Source organism: Microdochium trichocladiopsis (genome assembly GCF_020744255.1).
Source record: "Microdochium trichocladiopsis strain MPI-CAGE-CH-0230 chromosome Unknown B0I36scaffold_6, whole genome shotgun sequence".
Lineage (NCBI taxonomy): Eukaryota > Fungi > Ascomycota > Sordariomycetes > Xylariales > Microdochiaceae > Microdochium > Microdochium trichocladiopsis.
This window is the reverse complement of record NW_025763549.1, coordinates 767,492-789,051: the sequence shown is the minus strand read 5'-3', so window position 1 is coordinate 789,051 and position 21,560 is coordinate 767,492. Positions and strand designations below refer to the sequence as shown.

At 55.6% G+C, this 21,560-nt stretch overlaps 9 protein-coding genes across 9 annotated transcripts; 5 read left to right on the top strand and 4 right to left on the bottom strand.

Annotated features, from left to right (window-relative positions):
• The first annotated feature begins 432 nt into the window (after window positions 1–432).
• Window positions 433–2,054, top strand: B0I36DRAFT_127684 (uncharacterized protein). Its single transcript, XM_046148150.1, has 5 exons — window positions 433–592; window positions 656–1,141; window positions 1,233–1,581; window positions 1,648–1,752; window positions 1,839–2,054. Exons 2-5 carry the CDS (start codon window positions 824–826, stop codon window positions 1,901–1,903), a joined length of 837 nt encoding a protein of 278 aa, XP_046011320.1. The 5' UTR covers window positions 433–592; window positions 656–823; the 3' UTR covers window positions 1,904–2,054.
• A 1,649-nt stretch (window positions 2,055–3,703) lies between these two features.
• On the top strand, window positions 3,704–5,226 carry B0I36DRAFT_349977 (uncharacterized protein; the record flags this gene model as incomplete). Its single annotated transcript, XM_046156850.1, has 5 exons — window positions 3,704–3,871; window positions 3,957–4,007; window positions 4,037–4,192; window positions 4,250–4,741; window positions 4,816–5,226. The coding sequence occupies 5 exons, from the start codon at window positions 3,704–3,706 to the stop codon at window positions 5,224–5,226; spliced, it is 1,278 nt and encodes a 425-aa protein (XP_046011319.1).
• On the bottom strand, window positions 5,001–6,568 carry B0I36DRAFT_324883 (uncharacterized protein). The gene is made up of 3 exons (XM_046154172.1): window positions 6,326–6,568; window positions 5,276–6,252; window positions 5,001–5,205 (listed from the first exon to the last, which is right to left on the bottom strand). Exons 1-2 carry the CDS (start codon window positions 6,447–6,449, stop codon window positions 5,438–5,440), a joined length of 939 nt encoding a protein of 312 aa, XP_046011318.1. The 5' UTR covers window positions 6,450–6,568; the 3' UTR covers window positions 5,001–5,205; window positions 5,276–5,437.
• A 61-nt stretch (window positions 6,569–6,629) lies between these two features.
• Window positions 6,630–7,502, top strand: B0I36DRAFT_127628 (uncharacterized protein). Its single transcript, XM_046148149.1, has one exon. The coding sequence runs from the start codon at window positions 6,666–6,668 to the stop codon at window positions 7,350–7,352; it is 687 nt and encodes a 228-aa protein (XP_046011317.1). The 5' UTR covers window positions 6,630–6,665; the 3' UTR covers window positions 7,353–7,502.
• Window positions 7,503–8,330: 828 nt separating this feature from the next.
• Window positions 8,331–9,092, top strand: B0I36DRAFT_228784 (uncharacterized protein; the record flags this gene model as incomplete). Its single annotated transcript, XM_046149117.1, has 1 exon — window positions 8,331–9,092. A coding segment is annotated over one exon (762 nt), but the record flags the coding sequence as incomplete, so codon positions are not given.
• A 136-nt stretch (window positions 9,093–9,228) lies between these two features.
• Window positions 9,229–12,687, bottom strand: B0I36DRAFT_363627 (uncharacterized protein; the record flags this gene model as incomplete). The annotated part of the gene is made up of 1 exon (XM_046158834.1): window positions 9,229–12,687. The coding sequence occupies one exon, from the start codon at window positions 12,685–12,687 to the stop codon at window positions 9,229–9,231; it is 3,459 nt and encodes a 1,152-aa protein (XP_046011315.1).
• A 620-nt stretch (window positions 12,688–13,307) lies between these two features.
• Window positions 13,308–16,572, bottom strand: B0I36DRAFT_290351 (uncharacterized protein). Its single transcript, XM_046151702.1, has 2 exons — window positions 15,336–16,572; window positions 13,308–15,279 (listed from the first exon to the last, which is right to left on the bottom strand). Exons 1-2 carry the CDS (start codon window positions 16,138–16,140, stop codon window positions 13,661–13,663), a joined length of 2,424 nt encoding a protein of 807 aa, XP_046011314.1. The 5' UTR covers window positions 16,141–16,572; the 3' UTR covers window positions 13,308–13,660.
• A 1,798-nt stretch (window positions 16,573–18,370) lies between these two features.
• Window positions 18,371–19,878, top strand: B0I36DRAFT_324872 (uncharacterized protein). Its single transcript, XM_046154171.1, has 2 exons — window positions 18,371–19,796; window positions 19,856–19,878. Exons 1-2 carry the CDS (start codon window positions 18,796–18,798, stop codon window positions 19,869–19,871), a joined length of 1,017 nt encoding a protein of 338 aa, XP_046011313.1. The 5' UTR covers window positions 18,371–18,795; the 3' UTR covers window positions 19,872–19,878.
• B0I36DRAFT_127561 (putative glutathione S-transferase) lies at window positions 19,847–20,977 on the bottom strand. The gene is made up of 4 exons (XM_046148148.1): window positions 20,807–20,977; window positions 20,705–20,751; window positions 20,602–20,639; window positions 19,847–20,518 (listed from the first exon to the last, which is right to left on the bottom strand). The coding sequence occupies exons 1-4, from the start codon at window positions 20,883–20,885 to the stop codon at window positions 19,894–19,896; spliced, it is 789 nt and encodes a 262-aa protein (XP_046011312.1). The 5' UTR covers window positions 20,886–20,977; the 3' UTR covers window positions 19,847–19,893.
• Between the last annotated feature and the right edge of the window lie 583 nt (window positions 20,978–21,560).

Here is a 21,560-nt window from a genome sequence, read left to right as displayed (position 1 = left end):
GACATTTGGCGCTCGGCCGCCCAAGACAGCGAGAGCGCATACGAGACGGAGCTGAGCGATTCTGCTACCTCCCTGGCTAGTCATAGCGATGACACGATATTCATCTTCTTTTCGCACCTGGAGCACCTGAACCCTTGCCCGGAGGAGCCCAGTCACATCCACAAGTTCTGCAAAGGCGTTTCGCTGCGATCCTCGACGAATATGGCCCCTTGCACAGGGCTCCACGCTTCAGTGGTAGCATATCAGCGCAGGAGTTGTACGAAGCGCTGGGGTCCCAGCCTCATGTGAGTCAATGGCCTCAATTGGACTCATATTATCTCCGTGCATTTTGCTAACGGCCTTTGCAGGATGATACGGCTACCAAGAATCTCGCTGATGTCTATCGCGTCAAGAAATTGTGAGTTGTCGCCAGTCTTTAGGCATCTGACGTTCCGCTCACGAAGTCGAGCCCAGGTTCCTGGCCACAGTGGATCCCTGGACAGTTCTGGCGCTTGCAGCAACAGCCAGCCCGGCGGAATGCGAGGTGCTAGCCGAGTTTATCATCGAGCATCTAGAAGCACACCCCGTCAAGCTCATAAGTCCCCGAATATTAGTATGTCTATTACTACACAGAGTCTGGTCTGCAGAAATGGCGCGCTAAAGAATTCACCTGCAGCCCAGAGGTCCCAGGACTTTCTCTTTGCAGTTCCACTTTCCCCACGTTGTTCTCCAGAGTTAACGATTGGCTTATCCAGATGCTCGGCAGTGGCTGGACGGGCCGTTGCGACAGCATTGGGATGCAACGTTCCTCCAGGACGGCACTGATCCCCTGCCTGGCGATAAGATGGCCATTCTCTACTCTGTGAATTTCTCCTGCCTTGTCATTGGCCACCACAGCCATGAATGGAGAGGATATCTATGCACCGACACGTACTTCGAGGAGCCCGGATTGGCCAACTCGGACACGCCACCAAAGTATGCAGAGAAGAGGTGTGGCACCGCGAAGCCCGATCCCTTCACGATGGGAGCCACGCTGTCAGATCACATGGGACGGCCAGACGCAAGGCTCTGCTTCCTGGAGACCATGCCGGTAAGGCTGCGGAGGGTCCAGCTGGAGTGGGGTCGAGTTGTCAAGCACCTGGAGCTGGCGGCAACCAGGTTTGTAAGTGCTTCAACCCGTAATGTTGTGTGACATCACCGCCATCCCGCCGCCCAGATACTGATCGGAAAGTTTTGGACCTCCATCCATGCAGAGCCCTGCACATGAGCGTGTCACAGACCTGCACACCTTCGAGAATGTTCGTGCTTATGGCGAGGCTTTGGAGCGAGACTATGCGTGGTCTACAAAGGCCACAGACTTGGCAGCAACATTGATAGAGACACTGCACGCATATCGTGATGCCTCACTTTCCTTCGCAGAGTCTATTGGCCGCATATTCGACACCCAGCCAGGACAAAGCGTCGGGCCCGACCGGTCGACGTTGCTCCGCCACGAAGAGCTGGCAGACAGAGACAGAACTAGCCCAAATCACCTCACAGTTGACGAGAATGGAGCGGTTACACAGGCATCTGCAGGAGCTCCAGAAGCATGTGAAGACAACGGTGCGTCAAGATCGACCGGTGGGTTGGTGCCTAAACGCAACTAGAAAGCTGACAGCAGATTGGTAGATGGACCTCCATCTGGCCAAAGAAAGCAACCGGCTCGCCGAGATCCAGCGCAACGCCACGAGGACCACGACCATCATGGTCGGGCGGGTGACAATGATGACATTTGTAAGTTGGGCGATTTTCCCCCTCCCCGCAGACAAAGACGCACTGCCAAGCCCTTGCTGTGCGATCATGCACTCATCCGGCGGCAGTTCATGCTCCCCATCTCGCTGGTGGCGGGGCTGCTAAGCACATCCGACGGCTACCTTCCCCTTGACCACAGCCCGCAGACATTTGTGATTGCTGTCGTGACGGCACAGTCCGTTTTCGGTGTCGTGTGGCTTGCTGTCAGGTACTGGACAAAGTTGGGGACCTTTAAAGCATTGTCATTCCCAGAAAAGCTCGGCTCTGCGGTAGCTCAACTTCGTAGTATACAACTCGAGCATGACGTCGAGCACGGGAAAGCATCCAAGCAGCATCGCCTAGATGCACCAATAAGTATGCGCGAGATGGCCCAGCCAAAGCGGTAGCTCTAGCCGTATTAAAGAGGCAAAAGCAAGTACTCACGAGAACCATGCTTATATCGGCCCGGCGAGCATTTCGCGGCTCAGGTCTCGGCATGGAGGCAATCTCTGGGGTGGTGGGCTGTCCGACCATGTTCGTTGTTCCCGAAAAATCCTCTTGCTTGGCAAATCGCAGAGTGGGAGAATAGCCGAAATGCACGTCATTTTCGGGCGATGAGGACGACGTCCGTCCCGGAAGGGGTCCTGCGGAAATCTCCGCATCGGACAACGTCGCATCAAAGACGCAGGGAGGGCTCTTGCAGCCATCGCGTTTATGGTATGCCGTCTCTCCTCTTTGGCCAGCAAAGACCCGGGCACCCGTGCCTCGGGTCTGGGTAGCGGTAGATGGCCAACAACCTTCGCGTTAGCCTCGCTCGTGCTTGGATTGGTAGTGTCTTGCAGCATGGAGCAGGCGAATCATTGCATTCTCCGCGCATCTTGCAGGAGGAAGGCGACCTGCATGCAATTAACCACGAGCGACTGCCTCTTCTTTTACTACAAGGCTGCCTCGACCGACCAGACGCATCAACAGCCCTGTCACATGACGGAAATCCTACCCCTGGGGTAGGTTTCCCGTCTCGGTGGCCGTCTTGAGCGGTTGCTGAGATGGTCACGTGAGCTGCCGCAGACTTGTAGGTTTCGAGGCAAATATGCACTTTCTTTTGACATGGCCACTGGGTGTCTATTTGCCGAGGTGCTTGCAGTGCGAGCACGAGGACGAGGCAACGGTCTCAGCTATTCTTAGAGCCAGCCCAACTCACCGCTCCGGGAAAATGTCTGCTTTCAATCCTACGATGCCATGTGTAGCAGTCGGATAGGTTAGCAAAGAAAAAGTCATGCCGGCTGCTCAGCGCTGGTGTCGCGGCGATCGCCCTGACCACTGCAGTGCTCACGGAACCTGGGCAGCCGTGTCTGGCTCATCCCCGTGTGCCACACTTTTCTCATTGGGCAGAGCGCTGTTCCGACATCGTGGCCGTTGAGGCCCAACTGACTACCATGCCCATTAGCAAAGCTGAGAATGACAAGGCAATCATCGCCTTATTTTGTTTCAAAGCGAGATCGGAGGTATCGTGCGTCCATCATATACGCCATGTATGATCGCGGACCCCCCTTGATCAGAGCCCTCGGCCACACCTTTCGAAGTGTGGCGAGAGTGGCGACAGGTCTTACCATCACCAAGATCCTCTTGTTCCCGAACATCAATGATGAGTGCCGACACGGCGCCATGGGGGCCATACGCCTGGGATCCCCGCTTCGACGACAAGGACGTGTTAGACTCGCTGTATCCACAGCTCGAGTCATCACGACATCGTCGGAAGAGCTGTCCCCCTTCCAGTCTCAGTCGTGGCATTTCTGAACATCGAGGAGGGCGGAGCGCTTATTGTTCTGGAGTTGAAGAGGGAGAAGACTGTGAGGAGAGCGTTGTTGATGATGGCGAGCAGAAAATGGAGAGGCTCCTTTACAATGTCACCGCGCCGCTGGAAAGGATACATCCTTGTCCCGATGATTCAAGCATGATCAGGAGACTTCGCGGAGAAACTTCCTGGGATGATTATGTGAAGGAGATACAAGATGAGGAGAAAAAGATTGCAATCATTGATGATTGTACCATGGACGGCCTGTCCCGAGAATGCCGCCCGGCAATCTCAATGGCCGAGATGTGTGATGTCCTACAAGAACAAGTAAGTGCTGGGGCACCCATCATTCAGACTGTTGCGAGCAGAATGCATTGCAAAGTTGTTACAATTTCACTGACATTTATTACAGAGATTTCGAAAGGACTCCCCTGTCCCGAATGCCGATATACGAAGAATGTGTGTAAGCCGAAGTCAAAGATGCTTCCACAGCATGCGCTGACACGTTCTGCCAGATACGCCCCCGACATCACCTTTATAACAAGTCTCTGCATAGCAGACAATGCTTCACCGTTAGACAAACGCGTACTCGCCGAGTTTTTCCAGCGTCATCTGACAGCAGAACCGGTGATTGACCCTCGGAAACTGGTAAGAATAGCCCCGTCGTGTGCCAGATATGGATGCCAAGTACTAATTTTCAATTAGTCCGATGGCGACCAGGCCTTTGCGTTTGAGTATCACTATCCGCATTTGGTGCTTCGGAGAGGCCGCGGCCTGCTGGAAGACAACAGGACTACTCCTGGCAACAAACCACTCCGTTCATTGACGGATATCACCTTTCTCAGAGATGTGGCTGAAGATACAGAAGGGCTTGAAATGGATTATCTCTACCAAGCAACGACATCATGCTTGGTCATTGGGCACCATAGCCTGCGATGGACAGCATACATGTTCACAGACACCTACTTTTCTGTTCACGACGACACCGCCATGAACGAGGAGAGTATGCACCTCTGGAGTGAGGAGCGCAAAGAGTCGGGCAGGCCAGACCCTTTCACATTTGGCGAAACGCAAGCCGACACCCCTCTTCTTAACGCTAGGGACTTTTGGGTCAACTCGGCAGCAACGAGACTCCGAAGAGTCCTCCAAGAGTCTAGTCTCGCGGTGTCTCACATCTGCGAAAAGATTGACAAACATGTAAGAATGCCATCCAAGCTCGTCACTCATGTACACATTGGCTTAGGGCTAACAACTCTTTTTCGCCGATGCAGCTTCTTGATAACCGAGCATTGGCACTACCGAGGAGCAACAGCTTCAAAGAAAGCAAGGATGATGCCTCAGCCCATCAAGATACCGCAAAGAAGAACATTGCGGCGCGCAGGAACGCCCTGACCTGGCTCAATGAAGCTTCTCTAGTGGTTGACGAGGTCATGCATTCGCTCAGAGATAATGTCACACAGTTGAGCTTGTCTGATCCCATCATTCGCGAGATGTTTTGCGATGGCAAGTCTGGACGTGGCAACTCTCGCGAAAGGCATAACATTCGGAACGCCCGAGCAGCTGAAATGGCTGACCTGAAGCGGAGACTTGATCGTCTGGTGGAGAGATTGATCAAGATGCGAGCTCGACTGGACAATCGCGTGAAGGATGCACAAAAGGCTGTAAGACGAACCTCTAGATGAACCCTATGCCATGATTACATTGCTGACTTGTGGTGTCCCATGACACTAGCTCGAGCATGACCTCACCACGTACCAGTACAACACGGCGAGAAAGATGGAGCATGCAACCATTATTGCACTTGTGAGTCTTGATCCTGGGATGTGGCGGCCATCCATGAATTCTTGAGCTGACCTTGTCATCTTGGGCATCAGGCTATCTCACCTATCGCTCTCATATCCAGCCTTCTGAGCACCCAAGTAGGGTACATTCCCATCGATCCAAGCCCCAGCATTCTTGTTGGGGCTGTGTGCGTGGCCGAGATTGTGATCTGGCTCTTTTGGCGATACGCCGACACTGCCAAAGACTGGTGGCACAGCATGATCGCCGAACGCGCCCTGGCCAAAGAAACCAGGCGTTGATCAGGGGCTTGTGAATCACAGCTTGGCATCCTGAATATCCAGGCCACACCGGTCCAGCACCTCTCCCCAGTCTGTTGATCAATCGACACAGTGCAGCTTTACCACCGGCAGCTAGGACTTGGGGCCCTTTAGCCAGTAAGGCATCTTGCCAATGGACGGGATCCTTTTGCGTCAGACTCGTCATTTCCTTTATCGGATTCTTTTTCTCGAAAGCTGCTTCTTCGGCAGAATGCCTCTTACCCCTGGCCGCCTTTTTATTTTGTTTCCCGTACCTTCCGAACCCCCCAAAGCTCAAGTGCCTGAACCCCTCAACCCCCACTCCCAAACGTGCCCAATATTCTGTGCTGGTAGCTAAGGCCCGAAAGACACCTCGCCAACTCTGGTCGTAAGCAGTGCTCGGGACTGCTGCACAGGCCGTTCTCGAGGCTTTCGTCAACAAGCTTCTCCGAGCACAACCCTGTCGATCATGTCTTCTCTTCATGTCTTCCCTGGCGAGGACCACGGCGTCTCTGAGGCACCTGGCTATCTGACAGCCTTCTTCTCTGCCCGGCAATTGTTGCAACGGACGTGGACGCAGTGGACGCAGTACTCGGTGCGTAGCGACATGTCTGGCATCGCACAACAGCACTGTTATATCCCCAGAAATCGTTAGCCTTCGTCTTCGAACCAGTCAAAACGCTTTCCCAAGGGCTGTCCATACACACGTCCAAAACCACGCGAGCTTGACTTTTGGCTTTGGTTTCGGCTTGGGCTGTTGGTTTCGACTCGCGATTGGTCAATTGGGTTCCCGGTGAAGCCCCCCTGGGCTGTTTGGCGTACAACATACCATTCGGCCTGGTCTCGCGCGGCCGTGGCCAGTATCTATCTCACAAGTATGGAGGAGCTGTGCTGGAAATAGTTTTGCCCACGGGAGGGGGGCATTTTGCATTTTTTGTGCGTCGCGGCCCAAAGGAAGAATGCCGTCAGAGACACCGCGGTCCCAAATTCTTTGGCTGGTCTCGTCTGATTCGCGGTAGTCTTGCCAGCCCAGGGGCGGCCTGATGCAAGGCGTTCATGCATCATTGACCGGTCAAATGCCTGATAAGCCAGGAAGGATCCCAACCCTTGTTCCGACGGTATTTGCCCTGCATGAGACGACCGATCTTGACCAAGATCTCGCGCCCGCCGTCGTGTTACAATCCCGTGCACCGGTGACACGACAGGTCATCCATTTCACGAAGGAGGGTGGTTGCATACGTATAAAGCTCGGCAGCGCCCGCACTCTCCATTACACACAAAGTCTCGTCTCACCACAACCACCAGCTATCGAACCGATACCCCGGAGCAGCAACAAGCGGCCGCGCCTCCAACGAGTCACCCTGTCGAACTATGGCCAGAGGCGATTGAAGGCGGTGAGGCTGGCCCGCAAAGTTGCTGCTAATGACAATGCACGTCAAGCTTCTCCAAGTCTACAGCCAAGCACCGACGAGGAGACCTTGTACACACACGAGTCAACGGCAACAGACTTCGGGGTAGCAAAACACAGCTGCAGCCTCCAAGACAACAAACCTTTCTTTTGTTGGGCGAGGCTAATGTTTGAGACGGGACTTCAGCCCTGTCCTGGTTCTGCCCCCAGCCGTTCTCAAAGATCTACACCGGTGCGTTCAGACCGCTCGCCAGCCACCAGCAACCTCGTGGCGACTTCAACGTCAGAATGTCGGTCAGATGAAAAGTTGAATGACCTCTAATGACGCAACACTCGGCGTGTGCTGCCAGGAGCTTGAGTACTGAGAAAGGCTCCCAACTGTTTGCCGGGTGCAATGTTCCACCCACAATCCAGTCGAAACGATGAACCAAGCATGATCACAGACTGTCTCATCGATCTAGATCAGGACCCGGAGTTCGCGACTACGCTGCACACACGGCCATTCTCCCTGCACCCGACATGATTCTAGTACGACTCGGGGTACTGCTACACGGCCGGTACTTAGCAGATGTGTACGTGCGTGGCCGCATAGATAGCACCATTGGAAACACGGCACTGCGGACTATTGCATTATTGAGTTTCCGATGGCGCCGGTGACGATGGAGTACCGCTTCTGCCAGGGTCCGGGATGGCTCGAGGGGTCCGAGCAGACGCCTCTGCACCAAGCACTTTGCGTTGGGGGGTCACCATCCAACGACAGGACGGGCTGGTACTGTACTATTAGACGGCTGACCCCACGGGTTCTGAGGTGCTGCTTTGCGGCCCAACTGGACAAACGCTCGTCGACATGGAAGCATGCGCAGGGGGATGTATGGCATCGACACCACAAAGACCGACCCCGCATTGCAGTGTGGGACGAACTGAACCCTTACCAGACCCATCCCCGAGCATCTGATTGCTCAAGGTGTTCAAGGCGCACGACTCGTTGCGCAAGGGACAGCGATCTTGACCGATGCCAGGAAGCCTTTGTTGCACAGGCACAGGCATAATCTGGTCGAGCTATCGTCCGACCGTGTAACGCACCCTGCCACCACAAGCAGCCCAGCATACAGTCATTTGTAGCAGCAGGGAGGCGTACCCGGCTGCATGCAGCAAAGCAAACAGCATGGCCACCAGCATCCCAAGCCAAAGCCCTCCGGCCTCGCAGTCACCGCTCGACGACCTGCAAATCCATGTCGTCACCTCGCCGACCGCCTTTTACGGCCCTGCCGATGACGGCCTCAACTCGGTCCAGCAAGTCATTGCCAATGCCTTTGGCCGCCAGACCCGTGATGCCCTGTGGCGCGGCATGAACCCTAGCTGGGACACACCCGCCGGCGCAAGGGCCAGCGCGGAGCGCACTCTCCAGCGGTGGAAGAGCATCACCACGGACAAGGACGGCCAGCGAAACACGATATACCTCATCGCCACCATCCCCACGACGCCGGATGCTGCTGCTGCTGCCAGCGCCCATGTACCAGACGGTGAAAATGAGGCCAGGACCATTGTCGGCATCGCCATTTGGGCGCAGATCTCGGAAGTCCCCGGCTACGGCGACCCGGTGCACCCGGACATCCGGGACGCCGATGGCAAAGGGTACAACCTGGCCGCCGAGCTGTACCCAGACGACAAGCGGGAGCAGCGGTACATCGCGCAGGCCATTGCGTCCCTGGTGAAGCGGCGCAAGGAGGTCATCCGCGAGAAGGCCGCTGCTTTTGAGAATCGGACGCTCCTAGAAGGGGAGAAGCCCGCAAACTTCCACCTGGACCTGTGTGTTGTCGATCCGGTGTGGCAGCGGCGCGGCATCGCGCAGAAGCTGGTGGGCTGGGGCCTCGCCGAGGCCAGGAGGAGAGGCGGGCTCGAGTGCAGCACTGAGGCCAGCGACATGGGCCGCGGGGCCTACATGAAGCTCGGGTTCAAGCCAGAGGGGGATGAGCCGAAGGACATTGTGTTTGAGGTCGATGAGGAGTTCAAGAACGAAGGGAGGGCATCTTTGCCACCAAACTTGTTTCTGAGAACGGGAGTGTTGAGGTAGATCGGGACATTTCTGAGACGAGACAAGGCATAGAGAAGCATGCCAACAGATAGGCCGATAGATAGACGCACTTGTTTTGCAGTGTTGGTTGATATTCATAGCGATGCATTCTCTAGCTCACGTCCTACTCTACCTGACCAGGCGCCCGACATTCCATCCGGTGCTTCTTCCAATCCTTCTTCTGACACTCGTGTGAGCAGTACATTGCGTCCTTGCACCGCGTGCACCGCATGAGCGGTCGCTTCTTGTCACCATCGCCAGCAGTGGAATCCACTGTCTCACCTGCCCTCTCTGTCGCGCCGCAACGCCTGCACCGGTCTCGGCTCGCCGCCACCATCCCTTCCACGCCGCCCGCGCTCCTCACCAGCTCGACGTCCATAATGTCCTCGACCCAGGGCACCGCGAAGAGCGGGCTGATCGCCACGCGCACCGCGTGCCGCGCGGCAGACTCCTCCCACTCGGGCAGGCCGCCCATATACCGCTCGGGCAGTCTCCCATTGCCACACGAGCACAGAAACGGTTTCTCCGGCTCGACGCTCAGTGGAACAACACTTGCTGCTGCTGCTGCCGCTGCTGTTGGGTGACCGCCTACAGTGGAGTAACACGAGGAGGACGAGAAATACTCGCAGTTTTCCGTGTGCTCCCACGACGTGCGACACCGCTCCACCATCGCAGGCAGCACCCGCTTCCACAGCACGAGCTCCTCGTCGGTCACCTCGATCACGCAGGCGTCGAGCTCCCTGAGAACGAGCAAGAAAGTCTCGAGCTCGCCCGAGTCCAGCAGCTCCCGCGTGACCGGCAGCACCGCGGCGTCCGCGACCACGGACCCCGCGCTCCCGTCAAGCCGGATCGCCCGGACAAAGATGAGGATCTGGTTGCCCTTGGTCGGGTGCGAGAGCGTAAACAGGCCCGTGTTCCCGCCCTGCAGGCCCGACGCGAGCATGAAGATGGTGAAGATGGACTCCTTGAGGTTCAGCTTGGCCGAAGGCGGGAGCGTGTCGTCCTCGTATGCGAGCTCGCGCTCCTTGCGCTCGCGCGTGGAGAACTGCTGCGATGTCAGGGTCGCGAGCCAGGCATTGGCCTTCTTGGCCACTGCGTCCGACTCGTTGTTGTCGACGCTCACTATCGGTAATGAATCGAGATTGACACTGTGGTTGTTGAGAGCAATGGGTGTCTTATTGGTACTGTTTGGAAGACTGGCGATCCGAATCGGCAGGATCAGCTCCGAGAAGTCTTCGAGCTCGATTGGGTCCACGACCTGTGCTGTGAGCTCTATAAAGCTGCGCGCGTGGGCGTTCTCTAGTGCAGAGGAATCAACCAAGCTCGCTCCTTGGGAAATCTGATGACCCGTAGACACAGATACTTTGCTCGCGAGAACCGGCATCGGGAAGATGACGTCTGCGCTGTATTTCGCGGCACCATCGCCATCGATGATGACACTGATCAAGAATGGGGATTGTTGCTGTAGTCTGACCGGCGCATCTTGCTCCAGCAGCGGTTCACTATTCCCGTTCTTCAGGTTTAGATGGGCAATCATAACAGTCTGGCCAGCTGGCCTGGGTGATATCCGGAGGTTGACGTCTTTCTGAGCTGTCCAATGCAGCCCGTCGTCGTCCCGCTCACTAAGCATTTGGTGTACCTCTTTTGAAAACACGGCGAACTTCGTGCCACACGATTCATGAGGCGAAAGCGTACTTGCCGTGAAGCAGTCCGGCAGTTTACTCATAAGGCTGGCAGCCACTGAATCCCACTTGACCCGTACATGCCGTAGGAGAAGGAGTGTGAACGTCTTGAATCGTGCTAGGAGCCGGGTGCTGAGTATTTCGGCATCCTCTTTTGTAGCCATGAGGGTCTGCTCTTGCCTGAGCAACCCCGAAAGCACATTTGCCAGTATCGTCGAGGCGTCGCCATCCTCCATGAAGAGCAGTTGCTCGTCAGCCAATCGGCCGCCCGAGGCAACTGTCCCAGAGAAATGATCCGTGAGCCGCCATGAAGCCCGAAAGTGGCCTTGCAAGATCCCGCTCGTCTGTGCGCCATCAACCGAGCCGCGGATGAGGACATCATCGATACACGACTCGGTGCTCGTGTTGGTCCAGTACTCGACGGGGCTCAAGTCGATGACCAGAGAGTTCAGGAGAGCATCGCCGCACATCAGCAAGTCGAGATTTTGCTTGTATGATAGGCCGGGTTGACGTTTCAGTGTTTCCGTGTAGATGACGGACGCAGGGCTCGGTCTCAGCAGCGGTCTGGAGGCTACAAGCAGATTGAGAAAGCCATGCTCGTCCGCGCATGAAGTCGTGTCGATTATATCAAACCGCCTCGAAACTTCTGATCTCGAGGTTTTCTGCTCAGTGCTCTCTTGGGTGTCGTCTGAAAGAGTTCGCAGAAAGTCCGTAAGTGGGTTGACGCAGTATTGCAAATTGATGCCCCGTTCTCTCGCCATTTCCCGAAAAGCATTTGCCCACTCCCGGAATTGTATGCGAACGGATGTGACAATATTTGCATACTCGTCGCCATCGCTGACAGTTTGAAGTATTGAATAAGGCGAGCCTGGCGCAAGCCTGGCGAGAGCCGCCCCGAGATGATATCCCAGCAAGGGGTTCGAGCTGTAATGAAGGGCTTTCTTCTGCTCCGAAGTGCCATTAGTCGAGGAAGTTAATAGACAGGCCGCCATCAGCGGATTCGGAAGGCGCCGTGGCTCTGTTTTGTCCCGACCTTCACTCTTCTCAACTTCGAGCTTGTCGTCGGCAGCGGAGGTCAAGCTGCCATGCTCCCAGAACTGCTTGAAACCACGCGACACAATATCCCCGGAAGCCAGTGGCACCGGTGCTGCTGATCGCAGGCCGGACAGTGAAATCTGTTTGTCGACGTCCACTTGCTCGGCATCGCGGATCTTTTGCGATAAACCCAGGCTTTCGCGAAACTGCGCTGCCCTCAGCTCGGAGTTTGGTGCTCTGTACTGTTCCCACACCTGCCTGACTTGCTGCAAAGTCGACTCATCGTGAAAGCCGAGCGCATGTCCGTATGTGCTCGCATTCCATGCCTCCAACCTTCCCTTAGCGCCAGCCACGCCGACAAGCTTGTCAGCCTGAGCAATGACCTTTTCGAATATTGCCTCGGGCACGAACAAGTCATTGAAAGCTTCCCATAGGATACCTTCGTCGCCATCGTCCGATCCTCCATCATCCGGCTGCTGACCTGCTTCACCAGCACGCTGAGCACCCGAGTCCAAAACCAAGGTCAGGAACAATAGATCTCTCGCCACAACTGCCGCCTCCTCTTGGCAAAGCAGGATCCTGATCCCGCCGCCTTTCCGTACCCTCGAACCAGAACCATCACCATCGCCGCCGCCAAGGCCAACCCCGCGCTCCGCGTACGCGGTGTACAGCACGTCACGCACGTCAAATGTGCTCCCACCACCGCTTGAAGACTGCAACACCAGCACATCTGCTGCGGACCCATGCGGCAGGGCCCGGGTTAGGCTAGTCGCCGGTGTGCTGGCAAAGAGGCTGACCATCTCTGCTGCTGCTGCTGCTGCTGCTAGCTCGTTCTTGTCTTCTCCTTGCCCTTCCAATGCTGCCATGGTGGCTGGTGATGTCGTTCAAAGCAGTCGGCACAGCACACACACACAGCTCGGGCCGTAAGCCGGTGCGGAAGGATTTAGCAAAGTAAGCTGGAAAGTCGAAAAGTCTGGCGCCCCTTTCCCGTCGGCTAGAATTCGCCGCCGCTCATTGGTAGCATCACTGTAACGACGCGGTGAGCGCGCTTGGGTTCGCCCGGGTGAAGGCGCGGAGAGTCTTACGGCTGTCTTTCGAAAGGTTTCGTTGTTGATAGGTTGTCCGAGCAGGTGTTTTGTATTGTGCAGTGCAAGTTGGGCGGGTCTTTGGATGTGGGGTTGCTGTTCAGTGGGCGTCGTCGGTGGCCTTGCAAGGTTGCACATGCGTCAACAAAGAACTGAACCTTTCCATATTGAAGACCACACATTCGCGAAAACACTACCAGGCTGGGCTGTATGCCTCGATAATCCCGGCGACCCAAGTGTTGGATCGACTGGCAAGCAGGTGGAGCCGCACTTCGAGGTTGCCCAGGAGGAAATAGTCATTCACGTCCTTCATTGCCACCAGAGCACTAAAACAATCATAAAGGAATAATCACGCTAGAAACATATCACGATAGCCCACACAGGAGTGAGCAAACTTGGGTACTGAAGAATCCTGAAGCTTTTGTATTCAAATAACTGCAAGCTAGCGCCAATTATCCCTAGATGTGAACCTCTTGCGTGAAAGGTATTGAAAGCAACAACCGGCGAATGTTCGCAAAATTAGAATAAATACCCCCAATAACCCATAAATGTTCTACCCCCGAGCCCATAGTAAACGCCCGAAGATGAAAACACTTGCATCGCTCCCAAAAACAAAAGCGAACCCAAGCCCAAGGTCGTAAGATTCATAACTCTTATCCGTACAAGTCGCGGAAAAACGCAATCATGAGCAAAAACAGTGGTGCACGGCTCCCATGAGTGCATTGTCACAGAACTTCGCTTGCTCAAACTCGCCTCAGTTAGTGCCAAAGAACAAGTCGGCGTTTGATGAGAACAACTCAGAGCTGTTATCGAAGGCATCGTCGAACTTGCTCTCAGCGCCGAGCATCAAGACGCTGTCGCTGTGTGTGAACTGCAGGAGAATGTCATCATCGTGGTCGTCGGGCCCGGCCAGTGACGGGATGCCCGACATGTCGATGCCAGAGCTTATCATGATGTCTCCAGCGCTTGAGCTGGGTTGGAGATCGAAGAATGGAGTGCATGATGGCGGTGGAGAGGACGATTGAGAGAGCTCAGGCAGCTCGTTGAATTGGCTCGCAATGCTCTTGGCAGGCGACGCCGGATGTGACACGCTATGCTCGCTGAGCAAGTCTTGGGGGTGGATCGACATGTGCGATAACTGAGAGACGTAGGTGTGGACACTGTCTGCTGAAGGCGAGTGTCCTTCCACTGACAAGTCGACCGAAAGACAAGGCATCGGAGCAGAGGAAGAGGTCGCACCATGTAGACCAATAGGACTTGTCATGGTGCCACCGAGCGAAACATCCATGATGTTTTCCAGCATATCGAAACTGCCCGGGTTGTTCTCTGGTGAGTTGACGGCGGAGCTGTCCGAGTAACCGGATTGCGACGAGGTAGAGGATATAGACTGATTCTTTCTCCTGGTGCGAGCCTTGTTGTCCTTGCGATCGTCCGTGTCAGTCCGATTCTTCCTCGGGCGGCCACGCTTGACAAACTTGCGGACCACGCCATCGAAAGCTCCAATGCACATGCCACGTTGCTTGTGGCGAGTCAAAGCATCGTGGCGAGCGAAGCTGTTGCCGCACTCGCAAGGGTAGGGCTTGATTCCAGTGTGGATCTTGGCATGGCGTTTGAGGTCGTGCTGGCGGACGAAGCACTTGCTGCAGTGCGGACAAACATACTGGCGGTCGTTGAGATGGGTTTGTACGTGCGACTTGATGTTTTCCTTGCGGCCAAACTTCTTGTTGCAGTCCTCGAAAGTGCACGTCCACTTGTTGTCGTTCGGATCTGGGCCCTCGATGTACTTGTTGATCTCATCCTGCGAGATACCGGTCTCGGTCTTGGTCTTCTCGATGTCAAGGCTGGCAATGCTTGCTGCGCTGGCCAAGCTTGCAATGGATTCGGTTCTCCGGTGTGGAGAGTTGCGTCTTGACTGGGACTCGCTGCTCGATGGGTCCTGAACAAGTCCGGACTCGAAAACGCCATGGTGCAACTCTGGCTTGAAGTCAAAGTTATGCGTGTACTCGGGCATGTGAGGAGTGATGGGGGAAGTCTGCAGGGAGAGATCTGGCGTAGACGCCAAGGAGTTGCTCGCCATGGCGAATTGGGCTTGAGCTCTCAGGTTGTCCATTTCCGACACCATTGTTGACGGCTGGCCGAATGAACCGAGCATTGCCATGTCAGAAGTCTGCTGGTGCATTGTGGGAAGCTCTTGGGTCTCGGCAGCTTGTCGCATATCGTCAAAGGTGGTCCTGGGTCTTTGGTTGGATCTTCTTGTCGGCTTCAGGGTTTCCTCCATGGAGTCGTCATAGTCTGCCGCGAACCGCTGTGGTTGTTGGCTGGCGCGGACGGTCCCCTCCAAGGGCGTGCCCATAGGAGTAAGGGGGAAGTAATCTACAGAACTGTTAATGTTTTTTTCGATGAGGCATGGTTGAATCAATTATTCATACCTTCAGGCTTTTGTTGTGAGGGTGTGAGTGGCCTCAATGGGTCTTCTGACGCCATCGTCTCAAATTTGGCCACTCTGTCCAGAATACCGTTGCTGATCCTTCGGGACCCCCGGCGCGAAACTGTGTTCTCGCTGTCCGAGAGCCACCCCGGACCAGCTGAAGGGCTCTCTTGAATGTTGACAAACGTCGGCGAGGACAGCGCGCTCGATGGGAAGAGCTCGAAGTCTTGAGGCGCGTTCATCATACTGTTTGGCGCATTATACATGCCCATGGGGCTTTGCATGGGGCTCTCTTGGAACGCGCCATACCGATGGCCATCGAAACGCTGTGGTGTCCCGTGAGGGGATAGTAAGTAGTTCTCATCACTGCTCAAGTCCGCAAATTGCGGAGAAACTGCTGCTGAATTTGGCGTCGAAAGCGGATGTCTGTAGCCCGGGCCTGCTGTACGTTGCTGCTGCGCTTCTCGCAGCACATGCTGTGGGTGGTTGTATCCTGTGTTGTTAGTATTGTTACTTACCATGGGAAATTGATCCTGTCTGGGTGTTGTTGATGATGTCGATGGTGCTGCCGCAAGGGAGGCGCGCATCTGTTGTCGCCGAGTGTCCAGGCTCATGCCACGGCGGTGGGCCATCCTTTGGCGGACGGACTGCGCCTGGGACGGATGCGCGCCGCCGAATGTGCTGTTGTCGTGTTGCGGCAGTTTGCTGGCGATCTTTGTCGCTTCAAAGGCCGTGGGTGTCGAATTCTGGCGTCGGTGTAACCGTTGCCTGGCCTGAAGACCGCTCGGGGGCGGATGGGACAGCATAGTGGAGAGAGTCGAGTCCGGATGTGTCGTTGTCGGGTTGTCGAATGGTTCCTGGTGCGGAACTTGGGAGACCAGAGAGGGCGACTTGTCTCTGGGTCTGGTCCGAAACTCACGCGGCGAGCAAGCCAGGCTGGCCGGGCAGGGGGAGAGGCTTAGGACGTCTTCAGCAGCAGTTGAGACTTGAGAGGATGAGAACTAAGGGTTTGTTTGCGGCCTTGTGCAGGCAACAATTGTCAGTTGAGCTAGAGGGCGCTTGTGTGTTTGCTTGCGACCTGGGTTTCTTTTCGTGCCCTGGGGGATGGGGAGAGTTGCTTGAACTCGAGGCGAGGGGACAAGCTTGCTGTGCGACGACGAGGTCTGCGAGAGGAAAGGAAGTGGATTTGGGCAAGAGTGGGTTCTGAGCTGGAGATGGGGATGACTGGGTCAAGTCAAGTGCGACGGTGCTCTGCTGCAGGCTGGCTTACACGGCATCCATGGCGGCCGCGGGAGGGTGCGGTTGTTGACATTGGAGATCTGGTGCGCCGGAAGGTGCGACCTGTTGCCACGGCGACCGCCGACAGGGCCCTGCGTCACTTCCCTCTTTGGTGCACCTGCGACCGGCCCACCTTCCCTGGTTGGCTGCACTCCAGATCGGCCCACCGGCCGGGCGCAAGTTTAATGATCAGCTTTGCATCAATGATTCTCCCGGCTTCACATGTCCACGCACAACTCACGCTGGACTCGACCCATCGTGCGCCGCCAAGGCCTGGTCAGCCACCATATGCAACACCCGGCTTCACTTCCCTCGCTCTTTCTTCCTTCCTAGCGCCAGCCGTTCCGGACCGATGATGCGTACCATCAGAAACATTGCTCCGAGGCCCAAACCTTCCTCCTTGGGAGTCAACACGCTAGCGAGCATCTGCACTTATTGCGACACCGTCGCTGAGACCCGGAAGCCGCCTCACTTCCGCGCGTGCGAAAAGCAAAGCCAGGGTAGGCCCGTCAACGAGCGCCTTGTGTAGTGGTCTCACGCAAGACTAGGCGCCAGTAGTAGCGAACCACATGCAACGCAAAAGTCTCAGACATATATGTCCACATGGCTGTTGGGCTTACTGACGGTGGTCGTTTCAGCGACCAGCGGCTGGCGCTGACACGAGCGCTTGTAGGCGGAGCAACAGGGTCTTCATCGATGTCATTTACATGCCTGCTACTTCGCACTCAACCTATTGGCTACTGCCCAGGCCTCTCGACTTGGACGGATTCGGTCCGTGCAGAATTAACCCTCCCCTGGCATACTGCTTCAGAAGTCGGATCCGCTTTGTTCACGCATCCCAATTCGAGGACGAGAGAGTGATTCGCATGGCAATTATGCGCCCAATTGGACTTGCTTCTGTAACCGGCTTCTACCTCCTCCCAGCGATGGACTGAATGCCAAGCACTGTGCGTTCACGTCAAGTCAATTCTGCGACAAGCCACAAAGATCAGCAAAGACTTGTCTGCGCTCGGTCCCGCCCTCAACTTGTTGGCCATTGCTGTGTTTCTCGGGGTACATCCACTATGACACAGTTGTTTTGATCTGCTCGCCTTTTAGGGTTTCTGGTCCATCCAGCAACAGTTGCCGCCAATGCAAGCCTATGCCCACCCGCACAATTGACTTCAGATTTGCTGTAGAAGCGCGCCATTGCTGCGATGACTGACGATCACCATAAGCAACGACCCAGGAGACAGCCACATTTCAGGCCCGATCTGCACACTCGGAAGATAGATTGCTTTGGGCGGCTACTAGGTACAAGGTGCCTACGCAACCTGGGGCAGGGTCGCTGCATTGCAAGGTCTCTCCGATCTGGCCCAGAATTTAAACATGCATCGTGCTAATGCAATCACCCGCACATGCTTGCGGGCCACGGAACCCTGGCCACGATCTTCCCTTGGACAAGATGCATACCAGTCCTGGTGATTTTCCATGCCTGCATCGAGAATCCTGTAAACAAGGCTTGAGTACTCATCCCGGTCATCTTCCAGTCAGTCAGGGTATCTACCGCCCTGCCCAGTTCGCCATTTGAGATGAGGAGCTTCCAGACTATTGTGCAATTTGTGACAAACAACAAAACTAGGATGGGAAAAACACAAAAGAATCCGAGAAAAGAATGAACAAACAGCAGACCTCGAATGTGCGACGAGATGTTCCCTAGAGCACTTTATAATGAGTACACAACAATTCTACTGCTTGGACTCACTTTCATGGCACACTCCTTGAATTCCTTTTGGAGTTGAAAAATATATCATTGCCTCTCTTTGGCTAGAATTTCAAGGAATGCCTACGTAGGTTGGTTCATAGATCATAACAAAATGAAATCGCCGATTGTAAGGCTTACCTGGGACTCTGTGACCTTTGATCTCATCATTGTCGTCTGTCCTTTTCCTTCAATCTGCTGACTTCGAACCTTCACTGTCGCATGCAGCAATGATGATCATTTCCGCATATGCCCTCGGCTAGTTGCCTGTAGGCGCTCCGGGTCGCAAAGCGCATCCATCCCATGTCTGACACAACATCCCCTCATCCAAACCTTAAGACACTCGTCGACCTCCCGCGATATTCCCAACATACCTAATTGCGCACCATCTCCCTTAAGTCGAGTTCAGAGGTCAACAAAGATATACCTATACCTGACAGCCATGAAGACAGAGAAATACCCCCTCACGCCACCCCCGCTCTCCGCCATCGCCGCCGCCCTGCCCCCCCACCTCGCGGCCAACTACGCATCCTCCTCTGTGACCGTCACCCCTTGTCCAGACCTCCGCAATGAGCCGTTCAACCTCACGACCCGCGGCCTGGGCGGCTCGCCCAGGGTCGCGGAGGTCGGCGGGCAGTCCAACCTGTTCCCGCAGCCGCAGCTCCAGCAGATCTGGTCCCTGCCTGACCTCGCGCGGGAGATGGAGATGTCTCCGCACCGCGGGAACTTGATCGGTGCCGGCGCGGGACCGTGGAAGGACGTCGGGCAGAACAGCGAGTTGGCTGCGGACTACAGCTGGTCCGACGGCGGCGAAGGCGGTGGCGATGATCACGACGATCAGGAGCAGCAGAAGCAAGGGACCACCAACGACAAGAACGGCTCGCGGTGCGTGCTGGTCAACAAGTCCTCTGGAGAAGTAGAGGTCCACAAAGCCCCGGCTCCCAACTGCGCACTGATGTGCAACCTGTTCGGCTCGCACGGGGAGGCTGGCGATGTGCTCAAGATTACGGCGCGCGGGCGGACGGGCGAGCGGGGGAGCTTCACCGAGTGCATCCAGGCCGCGCTGCACGAGGCCTTTGGTGGGGACACGACCGTGAGCCTCGGAGGCGTGGTCCTCATCAAGAAGGGCAAGGCCAAGTACCACGTCATGCCGGACTTCCCGGCCGACAAGGACCTCCCGTTCAAGAATCTTGACCGGCTGATGCAGTGGTTGACGTGGCACGAGTACGAGGGGCCGATAATAGGCTTGTCCGTGCTGCATTCGGCGGACCCGGGGGGCAAGATCGGCTTGCGGTTGGAGCATACGCACACTTTCTCGCCGACGGGTAAAGGAGCTGGTGGGCATTATCATTTTGACCTGAAGGAGACGAATGGCGAGGATGTCGAGTACGAGGCATACTTTAATGCTGCCGAGGTTATTTATCGGATAGATCGAGTTGCGCAGTAAGTCCAGCTGTAAGTGTAGCAGTTGAAATTAAATAAACAACTGACGGGTAGTATAGAAGGAATAAAGCATAATGAATATCGTGGTGAGCATTTTTCAATGGTCATCTCGCTTGATCCAGTCGCTTGCAGCACGGAGCAGCTCCTCATGAGGCTCAAAGTCCTTTGCCGAAGCCTTCATCTTGTCCCACTGATCCTGCCCGATCCGCCGGATGAAAAGCAAGAAGCCGATCCACTGGAAGTCTGAGAAAGACACCTTTTCTCCACAGAAGAACGGCCCCTCAGGGCTCTCTCTCAGAATCTGAGCAATCTCGTCTACTGCCGGCCCAGCGTTTGCCCAGCATTCGTCCAGCAGAGCACCCCCATTGGCATAGAGCTCAGCCTCTGCAGTGTCCAGAGTCTTCCACTGATCGCCTGCGGCATCCTTGGTAGCATGATCCGGATTCAGCCAAGGCTCGCGGGTCTCCCGCCAGAACGGGAAGTTGACTTCGTCGAGGAGACGCTTGTGCACGTGCGTGAGGATAATGACCTCGATGGCGTCCCAGATTTTGATCAGGAGCCCGGTCACCCGCTTGGCGATTGGAGAGTCCAGAAGGAGTGGCGGGCTCGGGTACTTGGCTTCGAGGACTTTGGCGATTTGCCTGCTGTTCATGATGTGCTCGCGACCATCGGGAAGCGCGATTGTTGGGACTGTGTATGTCTCGATCTGTTGGCCCGGGAAGCTAATTGATTAAATGGATGAGGCCGTAAGAATGTGCGAAATGGTTTGAGACTAGGCTGTCAAAGAATCCGTGAATGACCTTACTGTGGTGAAAGTTTTGGTTTAATGTCGGGATACTCGAGCTGGAGGTGTTTCCGTGTTAGCTAGCATCCCCAGCAAGGGCAACCATCATCTGGTAGCTGCGTACCCATTCTGTTCTATAAGGGATATTTTTGTAGTTGAGAATCAAGCGGACTGCAATGTGAGGGTCAGTCAACGCCCAGCGCCCCGAACTGCTGTTCTCCCTTACCTCTCCATGTATTCAGAGACCATGCCCGGCACGGCGGTCGCGAAGGAATGTCGTACAGCACAATTTCGTGAGACGCCATCTTGCCCGTTTCTGACGACGTTTGCCGCGAAAGCGAAGCTAAAAAGGCTGAAGTTAAAAAGCGCTGTCCAAAAAACGGTGCCTGGAGGGACCGGGACCGCGAGGTACGAGATTCATAAGCACACTGCGGGGCATCTTACTCGAATTGTCACTCAATCTACCGTCGGAGTGCCAAACGACCTGACGCACTAGAGTAACAGCCAATGAGATTGTAGGACTGACCGGAGTCGGGACCTTGCGCAACGATAACATGGCTCTTATGACTCCGTAGTGAGTACCGGGGCCATTTTTGACTATTTCAAGCATGGTTGCTCTTCGCCTCGGACCCAACCAGTTGGGAGGGTGTCTTGGCCGGAGCCTTCTGAGGGTGGGCTGCCCATGGCCCGACCTTACATAGCGTCGTTGAATCACTCTCAGTTCAACACTTACGTCTTGTCTCTTTTGAGGCTCGGAACCTGAAACTGAGTTTAACTTGATTGTTCGACGGAAAGCGCAGAGGGGAAATGAGACCAACTAGTTCAGGCCTTCTGAAGCTGTCAATGTACGTCAGAGGCCCGTCCTGCCGATCGCCGCCAAGCCCCGTAGGGCGGACTCGGCCAGGGCAGCTTGCAGCGTCCGGCTTGGCAGGCCAGCCCGAGACACGCACGCACGCACGTCCTCTGACCTGGTCTGTGGG

Bases quoted from the DNA above. Each gene is read 5' to 3' on its own strand.
- B0I36DRAFT_290351 (XM_046151702.1), bottom strand. From the start codon at position 16,140: ATGCTGTCCCATCCGCCCCCGAGCGGTCTTCAGGCCAGGCAACGGTTA. The intron at 15,280-15,335 runs GTATGAATAATT...ACAGTTCTGTAG, and splicing joins CTCACAACAAAAGCCTGAAG to ATTACTTCCCCCTTACTCCT.
- B0I36DRAFT_127628 (XM_046148149.1), top strand. From the start codon at position 6,666: ATGCAAGGCGTTCATGCATCATTGACCGGTCAAATGCCTGATAAGCCA.
- B0I36DRAFT_127561 (XM_046148148.1), bottom strand. From the start codon at position 20,885: ATGGCGTCTCACGAAATTGTGCTGTACGACATTCCTTCGCGACCGCCG. The intron at 20,752-20,806 runs GTAAGGGAGAAC...CTCACATTGCAG, and splicing joins GTCTCTGAATACATGGAGAG to TCCGCTTGATTCTCAACTAC. The intron at 20,640-20,704 runs GTACGCAGCTAC...AAACACCTCCAG, and splicing joins TCCCTTATAGAACAGAATGG to CTCGAGTATCCCGACATTAA.
- B0I36DRAFT_324872 (XM_046154171.1), top strand. From the start codon at position 18,796: ATGAAGACAGAGAAATACCCCCTCACGCCACCCCCGCTCTCCGCCATC.
- B0I36DRAFT_324883 (XM_046154172.1), bottom strand. From the start codon at position 6,449: ATGTTGTACGCCAAACAGCCCAGGGGGGCTTCACCGGGAACCCAATTG. The intron at 6,253-6,325 runs GTATGGACAGCC...GGGATATAACAG, and splicing joins TCGCGTGGTTTTGGACGTGT to TGCTGTTGTGCGATGCCAGA.
- B0I36DRAFT_127684 (XM_046148150.1), top strand. From the start codon at position 824: ATGGCCATTCTCTACTCTGTGAATTTCTCCTGCCTTGTCATTGGCCAC. The intron at 1,142-1,232 runs GTAAGTGCTTCA...CCATCCATGCAG, and splicing joins AGCTGGCGGCAACCAGGTTT to AGCCCTGCACATGAGCGTGT. The intron at 1,753-1,838 runs GTAAGTTGGGCG...ATCCGGCGGCAG, and splicing joins GGGTGACAATGATGACATTT to TTCATGCTCCCCATCTCGCT.